The 13,592-nt window shown below is 42.5% G+C and overlaps 1 protein-coding gene across 1 annotated transcript in view; it reads left to right on the forward strand.

Moving 5' to 3' along the window:
• The first annotated feature begins 1,688 nt into the window (after window positions 1-1,688).
• USP24 (ubiquitin specific peptidase 24) overlaps window positions 1,689-13,592 on the forward strand; it is a 176,996-nt gene continuing 165,092 nt past the window's right edge. Inside the window, exon 1 of the mRNA XM_054979479.1 lies at window positions 1,689-2,147. Coding sequence (XP_054835454.1) covers window positions 1,830-2,147 — 318 coding nt within the window. The 5' untranslated portion in view covers window positions 1,689-1,829. The remainder of the gene's footprint in view (window positions 2,148-13,592) is intronic.

A 13,592-nucleotide genomic window follows, 5' to 3' on the forward strand; every position in this document is an offset into this window, starting at 1 on the left:
AATTTGGGTACCACAACCAAGAAGGCCCTTTCTCAGATTGCTACTTGTTTAGCCTCAGGTAGTGGGGGCAACTGAAGCAGGGTCTCCAAAGATGATAGGCAGGTTCATATAGAAGAAGGCAGTCCTTAAGGTATGCTGATCACAAACTATATAGGTCTTTCAAGGTCAATACTAGCACCTTCAATTGAGCACGGAAGTAAATCGGGAGCCAGTGTATATGGAATGAGACTGATGAGTGATACTGGAATGAGTGATATGGTCCCTACAGCAAGTCAGTATTCTGGCTGCAGCATTCTGTACAAACTATAGCTTCCAGACAGTCTTCAAGGGCAACTTCATGTAAAGCTCATTGTAGTAATCTAATCTAAATGATACCAGGGCATGAGCTACACTACCAAGATCATTCCTGTGCATGAAAGGGTGTAGCTGGTTCACCAGCCAAAGCTGGTGAAAGGCAGCATGGAAAATGCTGCCATCTGTTTATCCAACAAGAGGCTCAGGTCCAGCAGCTCCCCCCTCCCCCGCCCAAACAAATGATGAATCTGGTATTTTAGAGGGAATGCAACCCCATCTTAAACAAGAAATAACCCTTTTGGTGCTACACCTCTGAAGATGCCAGCCACAGCTGCTGGCGAAACGTCAGGAACTACAATGCCAAGACCACGGCAATACAGCCCGGAAAACCCACAACAACCATCGTTCTCCGGCCATGAAAGCCTTCGACAATACAAGAAATAACCCATTTCCTAGGACAGACCTTCCCTCTATCGATAGCACTTCTGTTTTGTCAGGATTAAATTTCAGCTTGTTAGCTTGTATCCATCCCAAAACTACTTCCAGGCACCTGTTCTCTTTGGACAATGAAGAAAGCTGACAGGAATTGATTCATTCAAAATGTGGCATTGGAGGAGAGTTATGCAGATACTGTAGACTTCCAAAAAGACAAATAAGTGGTTTCTAGATCAAATCAACCCTGAATTCTCCCTAGAAGCTAAAACAATTAAACTAAGGCTATCATACTTTGGTCACATCATAAGGAGAAAGACAATAATGCTAGAAAAGTTGAAGACAGTAAGAAAAAAGGAAAACCCAACGTGAGATGGAGTAACTCTATAAAGGAAGCCAGAGCCTCCAGTTTGCAAGATCTGAGCAAGGCTGTTACTCATAGGACTTTTTGCAGGTCGTTCATACGATCAACGTAAGTCCGAAGCAACCGGACGGCACCTAGCATATACGCGCGCACACAAATAATTATAGGCAGCCCTGTCTGTCCAAAAAGTTTCCAAAACTTTCCAAAACCGTTATACAAATACCCTTTTTAAAAGCGGAAGCAAAACTATTATAGTTTTGAATATCAGAAATAGGTCTCCACACGTGCCATTTTGTTATGTTTCAGTTTGCCATTTTCTTCTTCTTTTTAAATAATTGCGTAAAGCGCATTACACAATTGTTTTTGACACCTGTAGGGGGTGCCTCGGAGGGCTGTAGAATTCTACCGCTTGCCGCCTTTGACGTTGCCGTGACAACCGCAGCTAACCTCTCCCCCTTCCCTTTTCCTCGTGCCATTCACGTTCGGGCAACGGCCTCGCCTCCCTCGGCACGTGACCACGGCGGCTCTTCTCCCACTCGTATCCGGGCTTCAGGCAGCGCCGCTTCCGGGTGGGTGTGGGGCTCGGCCGTGTGTCGTCCTGCCCTAAGGCGGTGATAGTAGCGGCGCGGAAGGGAGGCACGAGAAGGAGGCTCCTGGCAACATGGCGGCGCGCACAGCCAGCGGCGGAAAGGGCCGTGCTAGCGGGAGCTGCGTTTGAGCCCGACCTGAGGAGGACGCCATGGAGAACGAGGAGGAGCAGCACATGACGACGCTGCTGTGCATGGGCTTTTCGGACCCGGCCGCCATCCGCAGGGCCCTCCGCTTGGCCAAGAACGACATCAACGAGGCCGTGGCTTTGCTCACCAACGAGCGGCCTGGCCTACACTATGAGCCCATGGACAGCGGCGGCGGCCAGGGTGGCGGCCAGGGTGGCGGCGGCGGGCCGGGAGGGCATCAGCAAAGTGGCAGCACCCGCGGCGGAGGGGACGGCGATGGCACTGGGGGCGGCAGCGGCTTCGACCCGCCCCCTGCATATCATGAAGTGGTGGAGAACGAGGTAACGGACGGGGGAAGGGAAGGGAGCGCGCCTCATCAGCGAGGAGCGTTCCGGGATCCCGCTCACAGAACGAGCCCCCTAGCCCGAACGTGAGGGGCCTTTTGTTCTCTCGCCCCTGGGCAGGCTCTCCCCGTTTCTGATCTTCGGAAAGATTGGAAACTCCCGCCTCGGGCCCGACAGCATTTCCTAGTAATTGCCAAAAGCTCCCGCCTTCAGTCTTAAAGAAAGCTCCCCTCAGAGCAGCAAGGGGGGGGGGGTCTTCCACATCCTCTTTTATTCATACATTCTATCGCTATCCGTGGATTCTCGCCCCCGTCTTGCATCCAGTTTTCTTTTCCAGGTGTGGGTATCTTAAACGTAGACTGAGGTATTTGCATATTCGGTCCACTTGTCACTGCTCCTGGAATGGAGTTTCTCAGTACCGTGGAGGGGACGGGGCAGGTTTTCTTGAATCTTGTGTAAGAACTGTCAGATGACTCCTCAGCGTATCAAACGAAGTTGACTGATAATCCCATGTATATGTCCTGGTTTGACACAGCAAGGAGAGTGTAGCTCCAAACCTAGAAAGAACTTGGATGTGTTCACCGTGACCATATGTTGTTATAATCCAGCTAGCTGTTCTTTCTGCTACTCAGGTACAAGCCTAAGTCACTCCCATTCCTGTATAATACTGATAATAAACTCTGTTTTTCATATAGTGTTTGGGGGGGGGTCTTACTTTTGGCATTTTCCTATTTTAGTGAAACTCAGGAATCCTCAGCCATAACAAAGGAAAATTAGTTTAGCTAGAGATGGACAGTGACTGCAATTGCAAATTATTTCTGTATTTCTCTTGATTACATCTGAATTTTACATTTCACTCTGTATTTGCTGCATATCATGGCCTTGCTGTTTAGTTTTTTATGACTTCATCTTCATCTGCAAATCATGCTCCTGACAAAGTGAGTTCTAGTCCATGAAAGGTTACGTTGTAATAAAATCCTATTCATCTTTAAAGTATACTAGTTTCCTGATTGTTTTTGTTGTAACAACTAACACAGCTAAAACCCTGGAATTAATTTTAGTGGGGATTCTTCATAATTAGATTCTTGGATTGCAAGCAGAACATAAGGACTGAAGGATGTGGTGAATTGGGTTCAATGTTTGTTTTCAATGTGTGTCTTCTTGCTACCAGAAAAGTTAATATCATGATCTTAATTGAAACAAAGAGCTTCTAGCAGGTTTTTGTTAGAAACTATATTTTTGCTGGTGTGATCAAAATTACAAATTCCTCTGAGACAAATATTACTCCTAAAGCTGAAGTGCATTTGGGATGCTTATGTGCTGATATGGTGGTGTTAGTTTGCCTTTCTTACTCTATTCTTGTTTCCCCAGATAGTCTTTTTTTTAAATTAAAACCATAAAGAAGTGGGTATATAGCACTGTTTTTCTTATTGAATAGCCTGTTAATGACTAGTAGGAAGTTTAGCCTAGGCCTTGTCTGACATGTATGGTGGTGTTTGTTCTAATGTGTTGCTCCACAGAATGTGTGGGCATAGATTACTAGTCTGTTACCATAGTTGATGAACCTTTCTGTGTTTCTGTAATGTCTCATAATTGTATTGATTGCTTTCTTAGTAAGTTCTACAGCAGTGTATGCTAAATAAAAGGAAAAAATTGTTTGTTTACACTTTTTGTTTATCCCATAGGCTGCCTTGAGCTCCTATTTGGTGGAAAGGTAGCAAATAAATGTTTTAAAGGTGGAGATGGCTTTACCAAAAAGTGAGAGGGTATGTGGTTGTTGCTGTTTGCTTAGTTATCTGAAGTGGGGGAAGTCACTCCTTTTAAAACTGGTGTACTTTTCTGTATGTCTCATGACAAGTTTTCAGGTGATCCTTATCTGATCTTCATTCTCAGTGGGGAATTGCTTTAATTAAACAAACAATCACTGTTAGGTAAATAATTCTAAAACTCAAAGATGCAGAAAATTATAGCTTAAAATCTTGGTGTGTAAGATATATTTTATTGTAAGCTGCAATTTGTGCTAATTAAGTTAAATATTTGCAGTTTATCTTGTGAGCAGTGGATTATTGTCTAAGTTTTGTGAATAAGAGCAGAGATGCTGGTGGGGCAAGGGGACTTGCAGAAAGAACACCCAGCAGTATCTTTTTTGCATCTTAGAACCTGTTATTTACTTCAGCTTTCTCTTTTCTCTGTTGCTGTATCAGTCATTTTAGCAAATAGTAAGCTTTCAGTTTCAGGTAGGTGAGTTCTGTCTAAGACACAAGACTCCATGCTGAAAATAGGGGGGTTGGGCAGTCTGACAGAGTGCTGCTGACTTTGCCCTAGGGATGTGCATCTAGAAAGTTTCAGTTTCAGTTCCAGGAGTTCCAAAACAATCCCATTTCATTACTAGTTTGTTCTGGCTGGACTGATACCAGCTTGGAACTGATCAGTTTGGAGTTTTTTCCCCATTTTGGTCCATTGCTTGTTCTTTGGCCACTCATGTACAAATGCACGTTTCTTTTCAGGGGTGGGGTGGATAACTGAGGTTCTGGGGCTACTGTTATTGAACTTAACCAAAAACTACACCAACCATTAGGTCCTCTTGTTAGCAGTCAGACCCCTTCCCCACACTGCAAGGGCAGTTTGTGGATATGAAATATCATAAAACCCATTGCCATTAATCCTAGACACTGTCTGACCCCAGGCAGAGAGGATACCAGCCAGCCTGGAGACTGAAAAGTTAACAAGCCATGAGTCATAGGGGAAATGACTTACTGATGGGCCCCATTCCCTAGAGAGCAGCAGAGATAACGAGGCTCCCTGAGAGACATCTCCCTGCCTAATCTCATCAATGCCTTCCTCCACCTTTCCTTTCCCACTTACCTAATCAGGCTGTTCAGCACATCTAATAGCCTTCCTGTCCAATACTTACTAGGTCTTCAAGCAATATTTTTACCTATGGACTTTCCCAGATAGTCATATCAAACCCTTCCCAAGTTATTTTTCTACCTCCATTAAAGCTATTGTTTGGGGGCAAAGACATCATCGTTACTCTAGGATATGTTTTGTCCTATAATTGGGCTGCCCAGCCATGTGCTCATTGTGTGTGTGTCTTGGTATCCATCCATGCACCCCCACTCTGTTTGGGCTTCTTCTCTTGGTGAAATGCTGGTCATTTTACTGGTCCTCGATGAACCTCCTCCTCCTCTTCAAGACTGGTAATCATCACCCTTACCCCGAAACTGCTTTCCCATTTTTCCTCACTGTCTTCTTAGTTAGTTCTGTGTATATGCTGTGTGTGTTTTTGTGTGCATTTGTCTTTATTTCTTTGTTAATAAAGAAACCTTTCCAGTAGAACATCTGCCTGGTCATTTGAGAGTTCTCTAAGGGAATAATCCTGGTATACATAGGTGGAGGTTCCTAGTTACCCCCTCTCGCTGCGTCTTCTTTAATGCTAATTCCCCCAACTAATTAAGGAGACCTCCTATTTGAGTAGCACCATCCTAGTCTAAACAATTGATCCCCTGTGTTTTTCCTCAAGCATAATAACACACACACACACACAGGACCCATAGAAAGCAAGTGTAAGCAGTTGAGAAGTGGCAGAGGGGTGTTTCCTAGTCCTATGAAGAAAGGTTGGAAAAACTGGGTATGTTTAGCCTGGAGAGGAGGTGGCTGAATGTTGATATGATAGCCCTCTTCAAGTATCGCTCTCACATAGAGGGCGGAGTGGGGATGTTTTCTGTTGTCTCAGAGGGTCAAACCAGACCCAGCATGTTAAAATTAAATAATAATAGTAATAATTTAGGTTATATTCCCCTCTTCTAGACAAATTAGTGCCCCACTCAGAGCAGTGAACAAAGTCAGTGTTATTATTATAAACCCACAATACATCAGGGGAGCTGGGGCTGAGAGGAGTGGCTTACCCAAGGCCACTTGCTGAGCTGATGGCAATAGTGGGATTTGAACCAGCAGAGTCCAGGAAGAATTTCCTGACACAGCAGTTCCTCAGTCGAACAGGCTTCCTCAGGAGATGGTGGGCTCTACTTCTTTGCTAGATGGCCACCTGACAGCAATGGTGATTCTATAACTCTGTATGAATTTAGGCATATCAGGAGAGGAAGGGTATGAAGGGATGAGCCGGTGCTAGGCTCTTGTGGCCCTTATATGCCCAGGGTAATGCTGATTGCCACATGGCATCAGGAAGAAATTTTCCTCCAGGGCAGATTGACCAGGGATCCTGGAAGGGTTTTTTTGCCTTCCTCTGGGACTAGATGACCCTTGAGTTCTCTTCCAGCTCTATATTTCTATTCCATGTCAAATGTTTACAAGGTAGGTCTAGTTACATTTAAAAGCAACAATATCTTACCGAATAACTCCATGGAAAAACTAGCTGGAAGTGTATCTTCATTTCTTCAGCATTGCTGTTACCTCCAAAAATTAACTTCCTTATCTTTTGTTTTATTACCTTCCCACCTGTTGAGTATTCTTGTTTCCTTTTTAGTAATCTGTTACTATGGTGCCTTTTGTGTGTCCGGAAATGCATCATCATCTGGTGCCATATAATTTAAATATATGTATTCACCCATTTGAATTAATCTTTTTAGTGGAAAATATAATGGAAGAAATTATGCATGTCAACAGCTTCTTTAAATTGACCTTATTCAGTGATACCTTAAACTATCAGTAAACTGGTTTTTTTCGTGTTGGCAAAAGATGGTGTGAGGCTGATTTTTTTATTTTCTTTGACATAGATTCCAATAATAGCATTTGTGTACTATACACTTGCTTCACCCACAGATCAGCTGCTGCAGCATGAAAAGAAACACTGATCCGCATCTTTTCTCTTCCATTTTCCCCATCTCATTTCACTGAAGACTTAAGAGTAGCGTAGCTATAATCTGATTAACTTCAGAAATTCTTTTGAAAAGGACCCTTTAGTGTGCTTCCTACCAAAAGTATATTTAATCTTTTGTGTGCATTCATAAGTGTACAATTGCTACTGAGACAGATGTTATCCTTTACCAAAATGCTCTGAAATTCTGAATACCCTTTCCATGATTAATCCTTGTTTAGCAATTAATTATTGATATGTAGTGCTTTTAGAGCCCTAATAACTCTCTTACATTCCTTGTCCCTCTTTAAAACATTCCTGTGAGGCAGGAGGCAATTATCTTTTCTGGAAAAAGTTTTAGATATTTTGGTCCAGATCTCCAAATATCAGTGGCCCAGTAAATAGTTGCAATGTCTTTTGCACTAAAATTAAGTAAACACGATGTAACAATTTTGTATTAAATGTTGCTTCTGGCTTTACTATTCTATTTTTATGTAAAGCCTAATCATTAACTTTCAGTTATTGTTTGATTTATTACTAGAAGTCACAAAGCCAAAAAATATTGTCTGTGTTCCGTTGGCACAGCTTAATGCTAAGTTATGAAACGTAAAATTCATTATTTTAAATCTTAGTATGGAATAAATATATATTGCGCACAGGTGGCAGTCTGAATTTATAAAACTAATATTTGTAAGGGCAAGTAAATGCTCTTTATGTAGGGCTCATTCATTAATTTTGCGCTTCCTGTGTTGAAAGCTAATATCTAAAGTAAAAGATTAAATGCATGGGATGGGTTCACACATCCAACAGTACTGTACTTACAGTGGTATAGCAGCATGTGTGCACCAAGTATGCCACGACTATGCCCAATTCTTTGCTTATGAATCTTGGAAAGAAGGTAGATAGATCATTTAAACTGTTACGTATATACATATGTGGTATTGGGCACATGCTGAACTGGTCTTCATTAACGTGTAGCCTACCTGAAGTGACTAAAATGACTATGTTTTGGTCAGTGTGAAATGGATCTATGCTAGAAACACTGGCTGGACAAATAAATTAGCTTTGAAAATAGAATTGATGCACCCTCCTGGCTGTGTAAATAATCCCAATAAACTTTGTATATTTGGGCTAAATGGGAAAACAATTGCTTTATCCTAGTACTAATATTATTGTTTAATTGTTTTTAACAAATCCTCAGAAAAACCCAGGTGGGGTAGAGGATAAGAGGAAGGCATTTCAAATTACACAACAAAGGAAAGAATTACTTACGAGTTCCTGTAGGCTATGTCACAGTGTAAGAAAAATGAGTGCCGCTGGGCAACATGTAATAGATGGGGGCGGGGGGGGAGTATAGTTATAATTTTGATGCTGCTGTTCCTATCTTGCAAACAGGTAAGGGAAGCTTGTACCTTGCTGCCATAGAGCTGTTTGTAGTCTCTATTGAAAGTAACTCCTCCCCTATCCTGAAAAAAGCCTACATTGTATTAATCCTTGTTACAAATAGTTTGATTTGCTGTGTGCTGGAATGGTAGGCCTCTATTAAGAGATAAATTTTCATGCCTCAGTGTTCGATGGTTTGGGGCAGAAAAATCCCATATCAGATTTTTTTGTGATCTGATTGCATTGGATTATATATGCACTAAATTTAAGGGCTCTGCATCATTTGGAAGAGCTGGTCAGTCTTGATACCTACCAATCAGTTAATGAGACTAAAGTTCCTAATATCTAACCTAAAAGAGATATGCCTGTTGCCACTTACTACTGACTTTATACTAACTTGCATTTTTTCCTTAGATTATGGGTTTCAGTTCAGTCATTTTTTCTTCTTTTATACTCCTCTCAGCCAAAAGTTTCTCAGGATAGCTTGCGGATAGTGGGCAAAAAGCATCTACCTCTGGAGGAAGGCTCCACACTGACCACAGTAGTTGGGTGCAGCCCATGATCAATAAGAAAATTACATTATTAAACAAACACCCTATTTAAGAAAATCAGCAACAGCATTATTAACAGCATAAATATAGAGTTTTAAAATGTTTTAATATGGTTAATGTGTGGTGAATTCTGCCTCTGAACTCTCTAACACTTAAATCCAAAGTAAAACATTTACCTTTGCTGTGTTCTACTCTTTAATCAAGAAGTTTTATTTGCAAAAAGTAGCCATTGAAGAGATGCATCTGACATATGAAGCTTCTATGGAAATTGTACAGTGTGGTCTCTGTTGGAGACTTTTGTATGAAACAATTGCAATAAAAGATATGTGGATGATGTGTCATTAGGATCCTGGTACCATGATGTTACTATTTTAATTGTTTTCTAACTCCCAGAACCTGTAGTTATTAACATAAATGGAGAGGCCATTTGGGAATCTGCCTATTTCTCTTTCTCCCTAGCTTTTGTCAAATACCACACGTACATTTTTTCGCTGCCAAAATTTTTTAGTTGCACTGAAGAAAAATAGTCAATAATGCTTCCAACCTTCAGTCGTTTAACAGTGTCATACTGATTTCCAGTTTTAAAGGACTTCCAAATCCAATGTGAAATAGTTTGCTGTTTGCTGAAATAACCTCTTAATGAAGATTAACACTTGATGTAATAGAAACATTTATCATTGATGGAGGTGGGAGGCAGTTTATGCATGGAACAAATGGCTCAGCTGGGCAGGAAGTGTCTTTCAGATAACATTCAGCAGAGGCATTTTCTGGTCATCTTCCCAGCCAGAAGTTCTATTCAATGACAGTTGCTTAATAAGGAAGTGAAATACTGAAGGAAAATGGGGTTAAGAAATGGCCAGTGTTAGATGTCAATTCCAGCAAATCACTTTGAATGCTTTTGGATTAAGAACAGTAGTCTCTTGTAAAACAAGGCACAGGAGAATCTTATCTTCTGTAGCTTTACCCCACCCCAGTCTTAGTTTTTGGTACAAATAAGTTCAATTTAGGCTTGCATTTTTCTTTTTTTTACCACGGATTGCTTTTCTTTGCTCAGTGTTCAAAGTTGACTAGATGAATTTTCAAATTTAAAAATCTTAAAGGATGAAAATGCTGTGGGGAATACAAAAAGCTGTAATTTAAATATGCTGTGACCTGGATACCTCAGGCAAACGCAATCCCATCATATCTCAGAAACTAAGCAGGGTTAGCCTTAGTTAGTAATTGGATGGGAGACCTGCCGGGTCACTATTGCCTGCAGAGGCAGGCAAAGGCAAACCAGCTCTGTTAGTCTCTTGCCTTTAAAAACCTAGCAGAGGTCACCATGTCAGCTATGACTTGACAGAACTTTTCATCACCACCAGTTTAAAGTCTGTCTGCACATAATTCTGTAGTGGTTTATAAATCTCATTACATAACACTCTTTGGTGTTAAAACACTTGTTCTGTGGATGAAGTGTACAGGTATTCCAATGTACTTAGCCATGTGGCAGTACAGATACTGGTGCCAGATAGAAATAAACAATAGTGTTTCTTTTATTTATATCATGGGAAATCATTATTAATATAAAGTGAGGTGTATTGAACTGTCACTGTACAGTATAAGATGTGAAAAGTGATATCTTTGTGAATATGCAGGATATTGATATGCCTCCCAGAATCAGTTGCTGCTATAACAATTATCATGTGATATAAGGTGGTAGATTCTGTATGTTGGTGTATACCTGCCTTGGGTGCATATCATTATTATTCTGTGGTGATGTTACACCTGTGAAAGAAGAAAACATGGAAGTAACCAAGCCAAAAAAAGAAAAAGAAAATGTTTGTAAGAAGACTTTGAGGTGGGAATGGAGAGAAAGGAAAGCTTTTTTCAAATCATCGACAGTTTTGTCAATCAGAGAGGGGAATGTTTTGGCTCAGTTCCACAAAGTATTCTTTCTTCAGTAGACTCAGAAGTACTTCTTGCTTTTTGCATTTATTAATGCACATGTAGTTGAAGCCACACAAGGAGCACTTTTTCCTTGTGCACAAGTTTATTTGTAGAAAACAAGGCATTTCTGGTTTTAAATTTCATAATTATATCAATTAGTACAATTGTATAAACTAAGTTACAAATGATGAAATTTATGTTGTTAAATCAGTAAAATAAGATTAGACTTGGGAAGAAAGTATTCAATATATTTCAGTAGCATCCCTCCTCCCCACAAAAAAGGAATTCAGGGAAACACAACAGTGCAGTTCACTTCCTGCTAAGAGGTTTGTCATAAAATTAATAATTTCATAAATTTCAAATAGATCATTGGATAAATATTTCTCCAGTGGTCCTAGGAGTGGGACAGTCCTTACTTCTTGGATATAGCTCCTCCTCTCCAAAGGCAGGGTCAGTCAGCTGATTTTGATCCTGAAGGGGCTTGTCCCAAGGACCACCAGACTTTCTGGCCCTGCCTTCCGAGCAAGACGTCTTTGGTGGCAGTCTACAGAGCACAGCAGTCCTAGATGAAGAACATCATTGAGCTTGCATGGGAAAGGACGGGCTCTACTGCCTCCTCCCCCCATATCACTGCAGAATTATGGTGAGCAATAGAACCGATGGCCCTAGATACTCCTAGGTTCCATGGCCGTAACCGTGGACTACTGTCAAGGTTCCCAACCTTTGAGCCAGGAGGAGCACCCCTTCAGATGACCAGAGGGTGCAGTTTTGAGTCCACAGTAGCCTGTTATGGAGCCCGACACTTTCAGCAACTCACACAGGCTAGGGAGGAGCAGGTCCCATCAGCAGCAGAGGAGCTGCTTCAATCCCGGCAGCCCCAACTGAACCACGGTAAGACTGATCCGGCAGGGAATGGGGCCTATAGAAGGAAGGAGGAGGGTAAGAAGAGCAGCAGACGCCTCTGAGTCAGCTCGTCCAAATAAAAAGGAGCCTTTTTAATTTTTTTATTTCTCCTTTCAGCCAGAATTTCTGAGGTGTACTTTCACTTCACTTTCGCTTTCTCCTTTTGTCAGGAAAATTTCTGTTGGTGGGAATGGCAGGCCTAGCCACCTCCCAGGCCTCAGAGTGCATAATCTGCAACCTAGAGCGTAATCTGCCACCTCCCAGTAGGGTTGCCAGGTCCAGGCTGGGAAATTCCTGGGGATTTTGGAAGTGGAGCCTGGAGAAACCAGGATTTGGGGAGGGGAAGTGCCTCAGTGGGGTATGATGCCATAGAGTTCACCCTTCAGAGCAGCCATTTTTCCAGGGGAACTGGTCTCTGTTGCCTAGAGATCAATTGTAATTCCAGGAGATCTCCAGCTACCACCTGGAGGCTGGCAACCATACCTTCCAAGCCTCTCAGCATATTCTGCTACCTAGATTTGCCATACTCCCTAGCCTTGGCCTCCTCCCAGGCCTTTCAACAGGCTAGTGAAGGGGAAAGGGGCCAAGGTCTAGTCCTGTCAGGCGAGGACACGAAAAAAAGAATAGAGAGCTGCTGTAACATAGTGGTTAAGTGGCTGGGTCACAAATCAGCACTCTACTGGTTCAAATCCCATAATTTCCATGAGTTCAGTAGGTGGCTCTGGGTAAGCCCCTCCTCTCAGCCTCAGCTCCACAGCAGTATTGGAGGGATAATGATAATACTTGTTCACAGCTTTGATTGGCACTATTCTGCCTACAAGAGTGGGATATAAGTGCAGTTGTTGTTATAACAAACCTACTGGTGTGATCAGGATAGAAATAAGAAGGATTTCAAAGAGGTCTTGAAGGAGCACAGACAAGTAGCCTAGTGGCTGGACCCTCAGAAGGACAAGAGGGGCAACTCAGTGGGGAGGTCTAACTCTAAGAAAAGAAAAAAGGGGTGAGATCTCCCCCCCCCCCAGAGGAGGCAAGTGCCATAGAGAGTGCAACCCTCTATTAATCCTCCAACCTGAGGACTCTGAGCTATTTTATTCTTCCTTGGCCAAGAAGGAAGGGGAACTATTAGAAGAGGTGAAATTCCCTAGTATAACATAGTCACCTGATGCAAACAAGGCTTTTCCCCCAGAAGCTGTATGCTAGACTGCTCCTTAAGGTACTGAGGGTCCTAGAGATTTCAGTAAGGCCAAGGGGAAGGAGGAACCAGGCTGGAGGGGAGGTTGGAGAGAACCCCCCCTGAAATCAGAGGAGTTGGAGAGAACTACCCCCCCCCCGCCAAAATTGAGAACAACTCCTTCAGGTTTTCCCCTTCCAGCTGCCTTTTATACCTTGGTGAAAACTGAGTGGGAAACTCTGGCAAAACCCAAAGTAACTACCCTGTTTCTTTTTCTAAGTCTTATACACTGGTTCCAGAGGTTCCAGACTGTCATTGGTGAATGATCCTGGGACCAAACATGGACGGTCTGCCCAAGGACTCCTCTGTCAGGCGGATTGAACTATCTCTGTGCAGAAATTTAAAGCTTCTGCTATATCTCTCAGAGTATTGGCAGCAGCTTTCTCTTGGGTTTTTAGACCAGACTGCAGTGAGCAGCAATGTCCCCAAACAGCTGAAGGACAGAACCAAGAAAATAGCCCTGGCAACAGCTTTTGTGACGAACACGCTCTTAGATGCTCTACTATTGTCAGGAATAACCATGGTTTTCAGCATGACAGCCAGGCTCAATACTGGACTTAGGAACTGGGATGTGGACCCTTCAGCCCAAGCCAAAGTAACCGTGATCTCCTTCAAAGGCATCAACCTATTTG

This window comes from Eublepharis macularius, chromosome 5 (genome assembly GCF_028583425.1).
Source record: "Eublepharis macularius isolate TG4126 chromosome 5, MPM_Emac_v1.0, whole genome shotgun sequence".
Lineage (NCBI taxonomy): Eukaryota > Metazoa > Chordata > Lepidosauria > Squamata > Eublepharidae > Eublepharis > Eublepharis macularius.